We start from the raw sequence: 16,236 nt of genomic DNA on the forward strand, positions 1-16,236 counted from the left end.
AGCGGTTTTGAAAAGGCGATTCCAGGGCCGACCCCGTGGCGCACTCGGGAGAGTGCAGCGCTGGGAGTGCAGCGACGCTCCCGCTGCGGGTTTGGATCCTATATAGGGATGACCGGTGCGCTCACTGGCTGAGCACGGTGCGGGCGACACCAAGCCAAGGGTTGCGATCCCCTTACCGGTCACAAAAAAAGGACAAAAAACAAAAAGAAAAGGCGATTCCAGGAGGTGGGAGGAAACTAGAAAAGGGGAAGAGACACCAGGCAGGGGCGAGTCTGAGGGACAGAGGGGCCAGATGCTGAGGAGGGGCCAGATGCTTCAGCAGGATGGGACAGGCCACTGATTGGCCATTCTCAGATCCCTGGTGACTCTAGTGACTGAGAGGCCTAGGCAAAAGGGAGAGGGTGACTGATGGGGCGAAGTCCCTGAAGAAGTAGAGAGATGGGATCCAGAGCCCAGGAAGAAGGACCCCTCTAAGGGAGCCCTGAGGACAGGCCGCGAGGGCAGAGGCAGATGGAAATACTCAGAGGAAAGGGGCCTGGTCACGTGGCACAGCTGCCATGCCACCAGGGATGTGGTGAAGTCGTTTGCTGAGATAGGGGCCTGGTGGTAGAGGGGAGGGGAGGTGACCAGAGACAGGTCAATGCCCCGAGGGCTCTGCCGAGGCTGGAGACCATGGATCCGGGTTGTTCTCGGCCTGCATGGTGCAGGGTCACAGACATGGGTATTGGGCCAGCCCAAGGCTGGGGATGGCACAGTTGCCATGAGGGCAGGACCAGCTGGCACAGGAGTGCTGGCAAGTGTGGCTGAGGTGACGCTGACAGGTCGGGCTGGGCTGGGAGGGAGCGAGGCTGGGAAGACGGTGACAGCCTTGGAGGACAGGGAGGGGTCACAGGCTGGGCACAGAGAAGTCAAAGGGCAGGTGCCGTGAGCACAAGGGGGTGAGAGATGCCGGGGGTTGAGATCTCAGAGGAGGAGCTGGGGCCGGGGCGTGAGGGCCAGGGGGGAAGTGCGGTTGTGGAAATGAATTTCTAAAGGGAAGCCTCAGGAGCCAGGCAGAAGGAAAGTGGGGGGCCCAGCGTTGAGGGATAGTATTACCGACATCCACCGAGCGCTTACCAAACGCTGGCACAGGTCCACACCCCTTACCTGTGTCGTCTCAGTTAGTTCTGGCGATGCCCCTGTGAGGTCTAGTGTTGTTATTCTCATCTTGCAGATGACAGAACTGAAGCGCAGAGGCGGGAAATAACCTGCTAGTAAATGGGGATCCAGCCAGGACCGGAGCCCGGGCTGGCTGCCTGGAGCGAGAGCCCCTGTCCCTACCCACTGCACTAGACTGCCTCCTTGGGAAGCAGGCGGTGACAGGTAGGGAGCGCTACTGGGTGCACCGCAGTTGTCGCCTTGGTCAGGAAGCCAGTCTAGTTCACAGGACACGCCCACACCTGGGGAGGGAGGGGTCAGTTGTTCACCCGGGGCTGCCACACTAAGTCCTGCCCAACAGCAGCACAGGCGAGAAGAACCTGTGCGAGAGAGAAAGTCTCCAGGGCTGCTGTCTCCAGGTCCTGAGATGGGCTTCAGGACTCCTCATCAGATGTCCCCCCACTGGTTACCAAAAGAAGGATCAAACCCTTCACCCCAAGGATGGAAGGAGGCCCACAGCCCCGACAGCCCCTCTAGAGCCTGTTACCGTCTGCAGAGCACGCTCCCACATGAGTCGGGTGAATTGTTCCTGCTGAGCAGACGAGGCCACCGGGCCATGCAGAGCAGCGCCTTGCCCATGGCCACACGGCTGGTGAGAGGCACATCAGCGGGACACTGGACCTGCTGTTCTCTCCATGGCTCCACCCTGCAGGTGCTCTCGGGGCTACGATGGTGTGTCCCTCCCAGGAAAGCCAAACTTTTCAGGCATTTGGACAGGGAGGGAAGAATTCTACTTCCTTCCCTCTCACCCACTCCCCACCCGCTCACTGAACTCTCCTCCCACCGTACTCGCTCTGTCAGTAGACGACGAGGGGACCAGCAGCGTCCCTCCCACTGTGGCTGTGACAGGGCCTGCCGTGAGCAGGCTGGTGGACCAGGGGCCCTACTTGAGGAGCTGCCACTGCAGGTGCCCAGACCTAGCTCTGCTCAGTGCCTCAGCCTCCTGTGAGCCTCTAGGGTAGAAGATTTTATTTCCAGGTCAGGCTGAGAAATGGCCACATTCCTCCATGCCAGCGAGGTCTCCTGCCAGTGAGGAAAGCCGGACCCCAGGCGGGGCCTTCGGTTAGCGACAGAGACCAAAAAGGCCTCAGACAGACCTGGGTGTGGGACCTCAGGAGCCACGTGACCGTGTCCACATCACTTGGTTGAGTGACTCCTTCCTTGGCCTCGGTTTCTCATCTATAAAACAGACATCATGAAACCATCGACCTCGTAGGGCTGTCGGGAGGATTAGATGAGCTACCGGGTGTGAAAGCACCTAGCAGAGCCCGACGTGTAGTAAACACTTAACAAATGCAAGTGGTTTCTGCTATTACTAATGCTAAGTGAACTTTGCAACGTCAGAGGAAAGGGCAAATCCCCAGTAAACGGACAAGTCTGACTTCAGCCGGTGTGGGGGTGATGGAGTCTCGCCCTCAGACAGCAGCGGGGGGTGGCAGCCCTGTCTGCAGCTTTGGTGGACCTCTCTGCGCAGCCCCTTCTCCCTGGGTCGTTCCTACGACATGGGAAGCACCACACAGATCTAGAGTGGCTTCAACACTTTCTTCCTTAGGCATTTTTTGTCAGCTGACTATTTACCTGTCGTGCGTGCGTGGGGTGGCACATCTCGCCACCCTTCCACTCAATGATGCGCTCGCGCGCTCACTCAGCAGGCCTGCGAGCCCCAGCCGGGCTGACGGCCACTGGTGCACAGACACACGGCTTAGAATAATGACGACTCCTGAGTCGGATGGTAAAGAGCGGCTGTCTCAGGCCCCTCAGCACTCCCAGTCCCTCCCACCACCACTGCAGCTGCCCTGCCAGCCCCCACCCCAGGACCCTACCATACCTTCCTGCTCTCCAGCAACAGAAGGGTTAACCTGTAGTCAGAGCATTCCAGAAACAATGGCACTGGAGCTGAGAGAGGGGCGAGGGGGCGTGGAGGAGCACACCTCTGCCTTGACCTGCCAGAGCTGTTCATCTCCATGGAAGGACTAATAGCTGATCTGATCGGCCCTGAACAGCTTTTCGGTTCTCCTCGGACCTGCCGGCTTGGCCGGGGCCTGGCTGGCAGAGGCAGCTCTTTCCTGAGGCGTCTCGTTGCCACCTTCCCTGGCTGGTTTCAGCCTCCGGCTACTCTGCCCAGCACCCTGCCCAGCCCTGCTTTCCTCCCTCCTCCCCACCCCTCAGACGCTTCCCAACGTCTTTCCTCACTGATCTACTCACCTGACCTCACTTTCTCCCTCGCCACTCCCCCAGCCACTGCAATCACAAATGACCTATGAACCCACAGTCATTACAACTGCGTCTGCGGTTATTACTGTGCCTTCACCTTGAGCCATTGTGTATATGGGAAGGTGATGCTCCTGAGCAGGATGGGGGAGCAGGAGGTAACTCACTCATAGCAAAAGAGGAAGGGTCTCCTTCCATCCCTGGGGTCAGGGGCTTGATTCTTCATTGGGGAGATTCCAGAAATGAGCACCAGCTAAGGGTCGGGGACTTCATCTTGACAGCAGCCCTGTGAGTTAGGTACAACATCCTCACTCTGCAGGTGAGGGCACGGGGCTTAGAGAGGTTCAATATTTTGCCTGAGGCCACACGGCTGGCAAGAGGCAAGGCCAGGGTTCAACGCCAGGAGGGGGCTCCCAAGCCTGTGCTCTTTTCACTCTAGGCTGCTGCTGCGGGACAAGAGGACTGCGCCTCTCACCTCTGAATCGTGGTCCTCCGTGCCAAGCAGGCGTCGCAGGGCAGCCGGCCACAAGTAGAAGTCTGCTCTCAGAGGCAGCTATTTCCCTCCACTTTACAGATCAGAAAACTAAGTCGTACAGGATGGTTGTGAGGTTTACATTGGATAGTGTGTAAAAAGTGCCTGACACAACAAAGCCGCCGCAGTCAGATCTGCCCTGTTCCATCTGGCCGGTCCCAATGCATCTTCTTCAACGGTGTCTCTCAGGCTCCCAGGAACACGTGTGACTGACATACGTGGACTGAGAGCTCTTTGGATAAAGGAAAGACTGGACTTAGCATGACCGAAAAAATGACCTTCCCGGGGCCGGCCCGGTGGCGCACTGGAGAGTGCGCCGCTTGGGAGTGCGGCGGCGCTCCCGCCGAGGGGTCAGATCCCATGTGGAGACCGGTTCCCGCTCACTGGCTGAGCGCGGTGCGGGCGCAACACCGAGGGTTGCGATCCCGTTACCAGTCAGTAAAAAAGACAAAAAGGAAAAAAAAATGACCTTGCTCTCTCCCCTTCCCTCCCCACCTCTCTCCTACTCAAGCAAGCGCACGTGTGCCTCTCTCCGTGGTCCTGAACCGTTGCCCAAGGCCCAGCTACTTCTCAGGAAAGTAGGGGTGGGACTCATCTCAAACCCTGCTCCTCTCCCCCTGCATGTCATGCTCACAGCCGAGGAGTCCCCTGGCAACAGCTCAAGGCAGCCCCAGAATTTCTAAAGCCGAACTTCTTAGACATCCCTGAAGCCTTTCTGTATGTTGTCCCCTCTTCTCCCAATGCTGCCCATTCATTGAAGTCCTGAGTTCAGTGACCTGGGCCATGCAGGCAGCTGGAGGTGGCAGGAGTTAGTGGGTGGGACCAAATCCCAGATGCCAGGCATCTTTCCAGTGGGACCTACTGCCCTCATTTCTTTCACGAATCTTCTATTAACTTTGCACATTCCACTGGCTAAGTTTGGTGGTTAGAAAGCAGATCTCCTCTCATTCTTTCTGTCTTCCTTGTATTGTTTTCTTCCTCACACATTTACTGAGAACCTACTGGGGCCTGGCCCGAGGCTAGATGTGAGGGATGCCAAGACGGAAGCTGCATGGTCCCTGCCCTCAAGGAGCTTACAGTCTAGAGAAGGAGAGTGACAGGGCCACAAGAAACAATGACCCAAGGCAGTAAGAGAGGAAAAGGGAGTGGTACAAGATGCCACAGGAGCCCGGGTGGGGATGGGGGGGTGACTAATAGGAACCCAGGAAGGTTTTACTGAAGGTGACTCTTGAAGGGTGAGGAGGGAGGGAGTTCCAGCAGGGAGAACAGTTCATGCCCAGGCCCGGGGGCATGAAAGTGCATCCCTATCATGGGAGTCGTGTGGCCAGGCTTGGATTTTCAAGACCTCCCCTTGGCTGTGGTATTGAGGAGAGGCTGGAGGGGTAAGTTTGGAAGACCAGTGAGGAGGAGGCCGATGAAATCTCCAGATGAGACAAATTGAGGGAGAGGGCCAGGGTGGTGGAGTGGGACTGGAGAGGAGGGGACAGACGTGAGGCACGGTAGAGAGGTGAGATGGTCAGAAATGGAGACCTAATCGGGGGAAACAGAGAGGAGCCCAGGAGGGGGCATGCTAAGATTCTGTCTTGGAAATGGGAACTGTAGGGAGCAGCCGGCAATTCGTGCCACAGCGAGAAGCCCTGCCCGTCGCTGAGTCCGGGTTAGAGACGAGGGTGGAAGAAGCACCACAGTCCAGGGGAGACATGGGGGGAGCCTTGCGCAGCCTCCATTTACCTGCCATCACAGTCACATGGAGTGGACGGGAGAGCACGAGGAAGGAGAGAGAACAGGGAGGAGAGGTAGGCTCCTGCACACAGTGTGGACACAGCATAACACGCTAAGTGAGACGTTTCCGAGAGGGACAGGGGTGCTGTCGGCAATTCCACCAGGACCGTCCTCACAGGCTTCCCTCCCAGACCACAGCCTCCTCCTCTGCCTGGGTAGATGCGTTGTGGTTCTTTTTCCTTCTCGGACTCCATGGAGGGAAGGGAGTCTCCCAATAACAACAAAAACATGGCAGCATTCCAGTACCAATTGAGGACATGCTACTGCCAGGCACTGCACTAAGACCCCTGCTTGTATTATTTCATTTAATCCCCACAACAACCCAATGAAGTAGGTACTGGTTTTATCCTGATGTTACAGATGAGGACACTGAAGCATGGAAAAGGCAAACCACTTGCCCAGGGTCGCACAGCTGGTGCACGGTGGAGCTGGGACAGGCATCCAGGTGGTCTGGCTGCAGAACCTGTGCCCTTAACCAGACTGCTCTGCCAGGGAGCTGGAGGCTACACCTGCTCCTGTCTGGGTCCCTACCATGTCCAGGTGGGCTTGTGAGTCTCAGGCTTGGCTATAGCCCCAGCCTCACCCATGCCCCCTCCTCACGCCAGACCCACCTTCTCTTTCCTCTCACTGGCTGACCCTGAGGTCTGGAGGCATGAACACTTGCGACTTCCTGCCCAGACCCACCGACAGACCTGTCGAGGTGTGAGCCCACCTGCACCTGCACCTGCACCCGTCATCTCCAAGGACAGGAGTGCCCTCCTCCCCTGCCCACAGTTCATCCCTGGGCTCAAGTCCAGACCTCAGCTCCTCTCTGCTGCTCTGGGACATCGTGTCACCGACCACTCCCTGGTCCTATCACCCTCTCCCTCTTTGCTAGAGCATTTCCTCTCCCATCCTAAAGAAATCCCGTTTGTCTCACCTGGTTGTAGCTACTCTGCCATCACTTCCCCCCCGGCCACAGCTAAACTTGTAAGCACAGCCTCCACTTGCTCTCGAAACTTCCTCACCCCCGCTCGTTCCTAGTACTGCTCCATTCTGGTGTCGCCCTGTGACTCCTCTGAAACTCTCCTGTCAAGGACACCCACGCCCTCTCCTCATCTTGGCTTAGTCCTCGTCCTGCTCCGTGCATGAGGTGGCGCCCCAGCCACTCCCTCCTTCGTGAGACTTTCCATCTTGGATCTCCCGGGGGCCATCCTCTCCCACGCTCTTGCCTGTCCTCAGTTTCCCTCGCAGGTTGCTCTTCCTCAGCACCCCTTTATTAGCCAGTGTCCCCACAGTCTGTCTGCGGGCTTTGCCTTCCCGTCCGCGTGCTCCCTGGACGACCTCACCCGCTGCCGAGCTTCCGTTCCACCTGATGCTGGGGACCCGAGCTCTGCACCTGCTTGTCCGACTGCGTCTGCACAGTCAGGGCTCCCGGTCCCGCCTGAACAAGCCCAACACGGAACAGGCCCTCCTCCCTGCCCATCTCTAGGAAGGCACCTCACTCATCCATTGCCCAGGCCAGAAACCGGGGAACCACCCCAGTCACGCCCCTCTCCCACACTCCATTTGATCTCACCAAAACCTGTGGACTCCCTCCCCACGACTTATGAAATCTGAGCTCTTTCCAGTTCCCTGCTTAGTTCGCGTCTTTAAATCTGCTCCCAGGCCCCCGCCTCTCTAACCCACACTGTGCGCTGTAGTCAGAGAGATCATTACTGAAGTCAGGTCTGCTTGTGTCCCCACTTAAAGTCCTTCGCTGGCTCCTGCTGCCTACAGGACAAGATCAGACTCCGCTGTAGGACAGTTGGGGCCCTTCTTGCTCTGGCCTTTCTCCACCTCTCCAGTGGCTTCTCTTGCCCTGCAGCACAGAGCTCTTCCTCGCTGGCTCCGTCTCTTCATCTGTAACATGAACTAGTAACAATCCCTGCCTCCCAGGAGTGTTAGGGGATGAAAGGCTCTAATGGACGGCCAGCAGTGGCAGAGTTCCTGGCACGAGGTAAAATTCAAACAGTGCTAGGGTTTGACTCCAGCAGAGGTGGGGGAACCTTGTGGGCTTCACAGAGGAGGTGGCACTGGCGCCACCCCTGGCAGGATGGAGAGGACCCGGCCCCGCGGTGCTGCGGGGCAGGAGCAGTAGCAAGAGCAAAGGCATGTGGAGGTCCTGTGCTCACCCCTGGAGCAGCCCCGAGGGGCCGGCCCGGAGGTTGTGGGAGGGAGCAGTAGAGGACAAGACCAGGAAAGGCAAAGCTAGCCTGAGCTTGGACTTTGTTCTGCAGACGGGGAGCCATGGAAGGTGCTGAGCAGGAGTGAAGGCTTCAGCCACCATCATCTTGAGAACTCACCTCCCCTGAGATCCCACACCACAGCCAGACAGGTCTTTCAGAAGCCTCCATCCAAGCGTGTCGTTCCCCGCCCCCCGCCATGCATCCTTCACTGGCTCCCGCTGTTTCTGGGATAAAGACCAACCTCCTCCCGGTGCTGGTAGAGCCCGTGGCCAGCCCTGCCCACCTCTCTGGCCTCCTCGTCACTGCTGTATCCGCTCCAGCTGCGCTGGCCTCCGCCCGGTCCCTCCTGCTTCCCGCACTCAGCAGCTACTCTTTGAACATGTACATATCTGCCAGTGCACGTGGCACCAGGGCCTTTGCACGGGGTGTTCTCACTGCCTGGAACACTCTTCTTCCTTTTGAAAAAAAAATCAATTCTTTTTTTTTTCCTTTTTGTCTTTTTTCGTGACTGGTAACGGGATCGCAACCCTCGGTGTCGCGCCCGCACCGCGCTCAACCAGTGAGCGGACCGGTCTCTATATGGGATCTGAACCCTCGGCGGGAGCACCGCTGCACTCCCAAGCGCCGCACTCTACCGAGTGCGCCACCGGGCCAGCCCAAAAATCAATTTAATTCTTTCTCATCCTTCGCATCTCAACTCAAACGTCCTTCCTCCAGGAAGTCTTCCCTGGCTCTCTCCTTTGATCAGCTCTCATCACACCATGTACCTCTCCTTTGTAATAACGCTACCCGCAGTTGTGATTTTGCCTGTACTTGTGTGATCGCCAAGGAGGCCAGCAGGGGGCAGGTTCCACGAGCTTAGGAAGGGGGACTCTCCTGCACACTGCTGCATCTTGGGGCCCAGCACAGTGCCTGGTGTAAATATCTGGGGTGTGCAATGGTGGCTGGGGAACAGAACGAGGAAGAACAGAGCTTGGAGCCGGGGGCATCTTCAGGAGGCTGGTGCCGTGGCTTGGGTGAAAAGTGGCACGGAAGCTAGAGAGGAGAGTAGCGACAGAATTGACTAGGAGAGGAAACACGTTAGCAGGGTGGGATGGCACAAGAGCTGTGACCAGAGTGGGGAAACCAGGCTGTTGCCAATAACTGGAGCTTGGGCAAGTGGAAGGAGATGCACAAGGCAAGGGGCAGATGGAGTTTGATGTCACACTGTCCTGGAAGGAGCTTGGAATGGAAGCCTGGAGTTGGGGTGGGGGTTGGTTAGAATTCTGAGAGCTGAAGAGGACAGGACCAGGGTGGTGGTGGTGGGGGCACCTGCATAAAGAGAACAGAGGGAGGAAGGGTCGCTTCTCTGACCTCAGCTTCTTCATCAGGGAAGTGGGGCAGTGCTGCCAAGCTCCTAGGATGGCTCTGAGGCTAAATGAGGTCATTTAGGTGCGGTGCTTTGCAAGCTGCCTGGCACAAAGTAAGGGCTCAATAAATCATCATCATCAAGGTGCTTGACTACATTTCCATGCTGAATCAAGAGACTCAAACAACCAGAAAATAACATAACCAAATGATTGGCCTGGGGTCCTGAGGGCTGTCACACTGTTAGTGGACTCCTGCCTGTGCCAGTTCCTAGGGAGGCTGGGCAAGTCCAGGAAGCCCAAGAGGAATAGCGGGAGTCCCGGAGCTGGAGGAGTCTGGAGGTCTTGGGGCCAGCCTGGCCAGCAGGGTGATGCCTGGCATCACGGGCAGGATCACGGAGCCACCCTTGGAGATGCTTGGACCCACCTCCTACCAAGTCACCCCAGGACCCTCCCAGGATCCTCTCCACCTTTAGTCTGTCCATCCCCACCCTCATCCACCTGATTAACTAGGTCTAAGTGAAACGGAGCTCCCTGAGAAGGAGGGATACATAAGACAGGGCCCCTGTGAAGCCACACGTGGCTCTAGCCCAGCCCCAGCCTCCCCGGGCAACCCCAAGAGCCTCACCTCTCTCGTGTGATCTGGGAAGCTGGCTTGTTTGATCGAGGATATGGTTCTTGGGTGGAAAGTACAGGGAGTGAGGACAGGGCCTTTTTTTCTTTCACGACAAGAGGAGGGCTCACAGCGGAAAGCAGGCAGGCGCGTCAGGCTGTAGAGAAAGCCACAGGGGCTGCCTCTGGATCCCAGCGTGGCTGCAGAATTGAGCCTCAGGAGGGGCCTGGCCTGTCTGCTCCTGGCAGCTCAGTGTGGCCTGGACCTGGTCCACCCTCTCAGGCCTTCAGTCTCTACTGTAACACCTGCCACTACCCTTCTGCCCTGTCATCACCCTAAGAGGAAGAGCCCTGCATTGCTTGGTTCTATGTCTAGCTGTCCCCAGCCAGTGAGGGACAGGCTTGGTTAGGGTCCCCACAAGAGGCCCAGGCCACTTCTCCAGGAAGATCTGTCTGCCTCTGTGCTAGAGGGGCTGCTGCAGTGTGGGCTGCAGTGGGGATGGAGTATGTCTGGGGGCTCAGGCAAGGCCCCCCGCAGGGCTGCTGAGGCCTGCACAGCTGACAACCGCCTTCCTGAGGTCTCTGCTGTCCTCTCTCTGCAGTCCCGAAGCAGCGTGCAACAGGGGGACCTGGATGGGGCCCGGAGGCTGGGCCGCCTGGCCCGGCTGCTCAGCATCACCTTCATCATCATGGGGACGGTCATCATCATCGTGGCTGTGACTGTCAACTTCACAGGTGAGGCTCGGCCCTATGAAGCAGAGGGAGCCAGGGTGCTTGGCATGAGGACTGCCCAAGGGTGTAGCTCAGTCCCCTGGGGCAGGGGAGGTGGGTGGGAGAAGGGGTAAGAGCCTGTGGGGGCCATAGCCTTGTCCTCTCACTCCAGAACAGTGACCCAGTCCCTAGCAGTGACAGTGGAGAGGGGATCAGTTTTCTGACTTGGCTTATGCCTGGAGAGTGAATAAATAGAAAAGGGGGTGGGAAATGCGCAGGCCTAGGAGTTAGAGGCCACAAGTTCCAGTCTCAGCTCTGGTGGCCCTGGGACCTGGGCCAGTGTCCTGTCTGGCTGAGCCTCAGTGTTTTCATATATAAAGTGGCAGGAAAAAGCCTCCAGTATAGGGGCTTTTGTGAGCATCACCCAAGATAATAGAAGTGACTGAGCTTTGTAAACTGTGGGTTGATACATAAGTGTCCCTGCTGACACAGCCAAGAGGTACCAGAAGTCAACAATGCATATGGAGGAAGCCAGGGAGTGACACTTCTGTGAGCACCCAAAGGTGGCCCAGTGAAGTCATCCAAGCAGGGGAACCATCTTCAAAGGTGACTCTCAGCTGCTTACGAAGCCCATGCAGCTTTGGGAGTTTGGGGGCCGTCCAGGTCAGAGCTGTCCCCCCCACACTGGGAGGCCCCCAAGCATCTCTGCCCATGTCAGTGACCAACCTAAGCTTTTCCACCAAAAAACCTGCCACTCAATTTGCTCCATGGACCCGCAGCAGGGGATCACCTGGGACAGTGTCAGAAATGCAGGATCTCAGGCCCCACCCCAGGCCCACTGAATCAGAATCTGCATCTGAATGAGATCCTCAGCCCTGTCATTAGAGTTTGGGAGGCACTGGTCTAGAGGGTATAACACTCAACTTGGGCAGAAAGCCTGGGATTGAGCTGTGGGGCCATGGCCAACCTTGGCCACTTAGAACAGGGGAGTGTTCAGGTTTGTAACCAGCCTGCCTGGGTTCAGAATCCAGGCCCCCCACTTTCTGGCTCTGTTAGCTGAAGGATGTTCCGTAAGCTGTCTGAGCCTCGGTTTCCTCCATTAGCAGGCGTCTGATTGACACGCAGGAACGTGAGAGGCAGGAGCCCACTGTCCAGGACATTAGCCTCAGTGTCATCTTATGATGCTCCTCCAGGCTCCTTCGTCCTGCTGCTGCTTGTCATTTTAGCCAGGACTCTTCCGATGGCAAGGGACAACTACTGAACTCAAACTGGCAAAGGGAATTTGTTAGCTTTCACTGAAAAGTCCAAGCATAGATTGTTCACTAAAGAGTGGCTGTATCCAGGGGCTTGAACGATGTTGACAGGAATCTGTCTCACTCTTTTGTCCTGCTTTCCACTGTGTTGGCTTCATTCCTAGGCAGGATCTCTCCTTCTGATGGCAAGATGACAACCAGACACTCTAATAGTGGCCCTAATAGTGGCACAAGTTTTAATCAGTCCAGTAACTAAGCAGGGAAAAAAAGTGCCTCTCTGTCAACAGTTACAGCAAAAGTCCCAGGGCTGATTCTGATTGGTCCAGTTAGGGTCACACGGCCACCTCTGAACCAATCACCGAATCTGCAGTCCTCTCAATGGCAGGAGCTTCACCAAGAGCCTCAAACCAGAGTTCCCCAGTCCTGTACCTTATCCCTGTTACCATGTCCCACTAGGAAACAAAAACCCAAATCCTCAAATCAAGGGCTTGAAGACCCCCCGTTCTGAGTTCTGATCTGTTGTAACTGTCCTTTTCTTTACAGTTCAGAAGAAATAAAACTAACCAGGGAGCTGTGCTAGCAGAGGCAGGCCCTGGCCAGCTGGACCCCTCTGAACCCACACATCCCACACACCACGGGGGGACAGGGTGGTGACTGCCAAGTGCCCACCTGTCCCTAAGTCCAAAAGCACAAACTCAGAGGGAAACCCTTATGTCACCCCATTGTAAGTCCACATCAGATGGGACAATCTGGAGGAAGGAAGGAAGGAGGGAGATGAAATTTACTGTGAAACTGGTCAGTAATGTGGTTTAATCTCATGGACACGTGCTGGCATTTTGACCCCAGTGCTCTGGCTTGTTTCTCATCCCCACAATTTCCTGGGATCTACCGAGCAGCGTCAACTGCCAGATGAGAAGAAAGCCAGCCCCACGAACAAGACAAACTCTGATGGGGACAGAAGCAGCACAGTCCCTTCGTGTCTGGGCACCAGGAGAAAAGACGTGGGACTTTATCTTTTGCATTTTCCTTGAGGGGAGAAACCAGACTGCTTGCATGCTTTGTGCCACATGCCTGCTGTGATCCCAGCCTGGTGCCCGAGGTCAGGGGTGAAGCTGCCGCTCAGCAATGTCCTGGGGCCCCAGGGCACACGGGGTGTGCAGCTGCCCTGGAAAGAGGCAACAGCCACACTTCACTCCCCTGTCACAAGGCGGAGGCACCGAGAGGCATGTGGGTAAAGACAGGTACGGGGACAGCTCAACCCGCACACCTCTTCCCAAACTTTTCAGCTGAGGACTCTGGTCCCAGTGCATCTTTCAGGACAATGCAGCCTGCCTTCTGCTGCATACCTGCGCTGTGGCCTGTGCACCAACCAAGAACTCCTAGAACTCAACCAGGCCAAGGGCCTGAGCTCTCGTCTTGCCATGGCCTCCTTGAAGGTCTGGGTACAAGTTCATGGCCCGTGCAGAACAGCTTGGGTGGTGCCCAGCTTCAGGTGCCCAGCCCAGCCCCATCTGATGCTCTGTGCTTGGCCCTGTGCCTCTGGCCATCCACACACAGCAGAGGCTTTCCCTGGAGGAGGCTTTGGGACCATCCCATGGGCTCCCAGGCTGTTAGGGGTGTTTGTCCTGCCTGTAAAGGAGTGGGCCAGAGAGCTTTAATGAAGATTTGTTGTTTCTTGGGTCTAGAGAGTCCCAAGACAGAGGGAAGGACTTGGCTGAAGGCTCCAGTCTACCGGGGGATGGGGGGAGTGGTAGGTTTGGGGATACACTCCTGTGCCTGGAGGCAGGGGGCTGGATGCCATGGCCTCTGTGTCTTAGGATCTAACGGGACACCAGAAAGGAGCTGAGCAGGGCCCTTGGCCTCCTCCCTGGTTTTTGGCCCATGATTCTGCCCAGGCTTCTCCCTGACACAGGCTTTACCTACAGGGGCCTCTCCTGCTGCTGCTTGCCCAGCTGGCTTTGGCACCGTGGGTTAGTAGCTCTGTCTGCAGGAGAGACTTATGGTCCTGCACGCGGCTGTGGCTCTGAGCCTTCCAGACAGGGCCCATGTGACCACTGGGAGGGCAGGAGTTCAGGGCCCAGGGGTGCTGGGCAGATCCCTCTGGGGCTGGTGCTCCTGTCAGTCTCCCACCTGGGGAATAAACTCCAACCTCTCCCAGTCCTAAAGCAGGGACCAGTTGGGTTCACTTTATGGGATTCTTGAGGCCATAATAGAGATGCCCCTGTTTGTTGGCAGGGGGGCAGGTGGGGAAAGGTATGAGCCCAGAATATTTGTGTCACCATGAGGTCAGGTCAGGTCAGGGGAGACATGAGGTCTGTGTCATCGGCTCTGGGAGGAGAGGCCATGAGTGGGTGGTCTCCTGGCAGGCCCCAGGGGTCCCCAGCTTCAGCAACTCAAGGAGAAGAGAGAAATGAACCGGACAGCTTAGGGGTAGTCACGTGGGGAACATGATGCCAAGGCGGGAGTCTGCAGCCTCCGTGTGCCCTCGGAGGTCTCATAGGCCCAGACCTTCCCCACCCCCGCCCCCCCAGTCACACCACACAGATAGGCACCCCGTGCACTCCCTACGCGTGCGCACACACACACACACTCACACACACACACTCACACACACACTCACACACACACACACACACACACACACTCACTCACACTCACTCACACACACACACACTCGCACACACACACTCACTCACACACACACACACACACTCACACACACTCACTCACACACACACACACACACCACGCTCACTCATTCACACTCCACACCCAGAACAGTCGAGGGCCCTGCTTAGGTGAAGCACCAGCAGATGACCCCAGGAATGGGCACAGCTGGAACGTTCCTCCATCCAGGCAAGAACAGCTCAGGAGCTTTCTAGTGGTGACAGGGACAGAGCTCAGAGGCCCCCAGAGGCCCACCTCTCAGCAGAGAGGAGGAGGAAGCTGGGGGCCCTGGAGGGAAAGCCATCCTGGATGAGAGAAGACTGTGAGGAGGGTCCCTGCAGCCCCTGCCCCACAGGCAGCTGGCATCCCCAGTGGCCCTGGTGTCCCTGCTCCATCTTGGGTCTGGCCACCAGCTGCACGAACACAGTGGTTTCCTGGCTCAGGGCATTGGCCCAGCCCCTCCCCATGTCCCACAGGGAGCAGCAAGAATGATCCCTCACCTCCACCTCACCACTGCACCAGTGACTCCTCTGCATTTCTTAGCATGGAAAGAAATAAAGCTGAACACACGTGCTCACCTCCGGCCTGGGTGTTTGTGCTGCTGCGGTCAAGGGGGTTTCGCAGGCAGGGCAGGAGTCCACTCAGCCTGCTGGCCCCCAGGGTCGGGCTGGGAACTGGGCACTGGGAGCCTGGGCAAATCGGGGTCCCATGGCAGCTCGAGGCGTTCCTCTGGGCAAGTCACTTGTCTTCCCTGGGCCTCAGTTTCTCCAGCTGTACAAGTGGGTGACATCAGTCCCATCTTCCCTCAGTTGTTCTTTAGGCATAGATCTCAGGCGTGGCGAGAAGAGGGCAGGAAACCCACACTTGCTGGCTCCTGGCATGTGCTGGGCATTTACACACACTGACAAATCCACGGCGGTCCTAGGGGGCTACTAGCATCATTATCCCTGGGTTCAGATTGGTAAACTGAGGCTCTGAGAGGTCCAGGGACTTATCCAAGGTCACACGCCTGGCACATAGAAGGTACTGAATGTTAGTGAACTGACCCGATCCCTAGGCCTGTCTGACCCCAGAACTGGCTTCTTGCCACCATGCTTTGCTGTCAGGAAAGGAAGAGCCCCATGGGAGGAAGGTGAGAGTTAGTTGTTTGGGGGTGGAGGTGGGACAGGGGGACCCATTTTCCAGCAAGCAATGTGAAGCAGGCAGGGGTTGCTTTACTGTGGAAGGTGGCAAGGGCCTGAGGAGGGCAGGTCACAGAGGGAGGTGGGTGGGGGCAGAGCCACCCGGTGGGGCGGCCAGCACCGAGGGCAGGAGGCTGGGAAGGGGGCGGGCTGGGATGGGCAGAGGAGAGGGAGGGAGGGTCCCAGGACCCAAGAGGCGGCAGAGCAGAGCCGATCAGGACGTGGGAGCTGGAGCCAGTGCAACGGGGTTCAAATCCTGCCTGGCCACTTGTCAGCTGAGTCCCGTTGGGGGAGCTCCTGAGCCTCTCTGCACCTCACCAAATCGGAACACGTGGCCTCCAGTGAGGTGAGCCGGGCAGACTCCAGGTGCCACTCGGGCTCCCACTCAGACTGACCCCCAAGGTGAGCCAATCGGTTGAGACCAGACAAGTGCTCGGCTGCATGTCCATTGGGCGTAATGACCTGTCCAGGCCAGAGCCCCCAGCTCCCGTCTCCATCTGTGCACAGAGGGCTGGCCCCCCCCCCCCCCCGGGGCCC

The 16,236-nt window shown here is 57.4% G+C and overlaps 1 protein-coding gene across 1 annotated transcript in view; it reads left to right on the top strand.

Moving 5' to 3' along the window:
* Nucleotides 1-16,236, top strand: part of LOC103597136 (tumor suppressor candidate 5 homolog) — a 21,217-nt gene that overhangs the window by 3,150 nt on the left and 1,831 nt on the right. The window contains exons 2-3 of the mRNA XM_008580934.1: nt 10,490-10,622; nt 13,169-13,293. Coding sequence (XP_008579156.1) covers nt 10,490-10,622; nt 13,169-13,293 — 258 coding nt within the window. The remainder of the gene's footprint in view (nt 1-10,489; nt 10,623-13,168; nt 13,294-16,236) is intronic.

This window comes from Galeopterus variegatus, unplaced genomic scaffold, assembly GCF_000696425.1.
Source record: "Galeopterus variegatus unplaced genomic scaffold, G_variegatus-3.0.2 Scaffold2207, whole genome shotgun sequence".
Classification (NCBI taxonomy): Eukaryota; Metazoa; Chordata; class Mammalia; order Dermoptera; family Cynocephalidae; genus Galeopterus; species Galeopterus variegatus.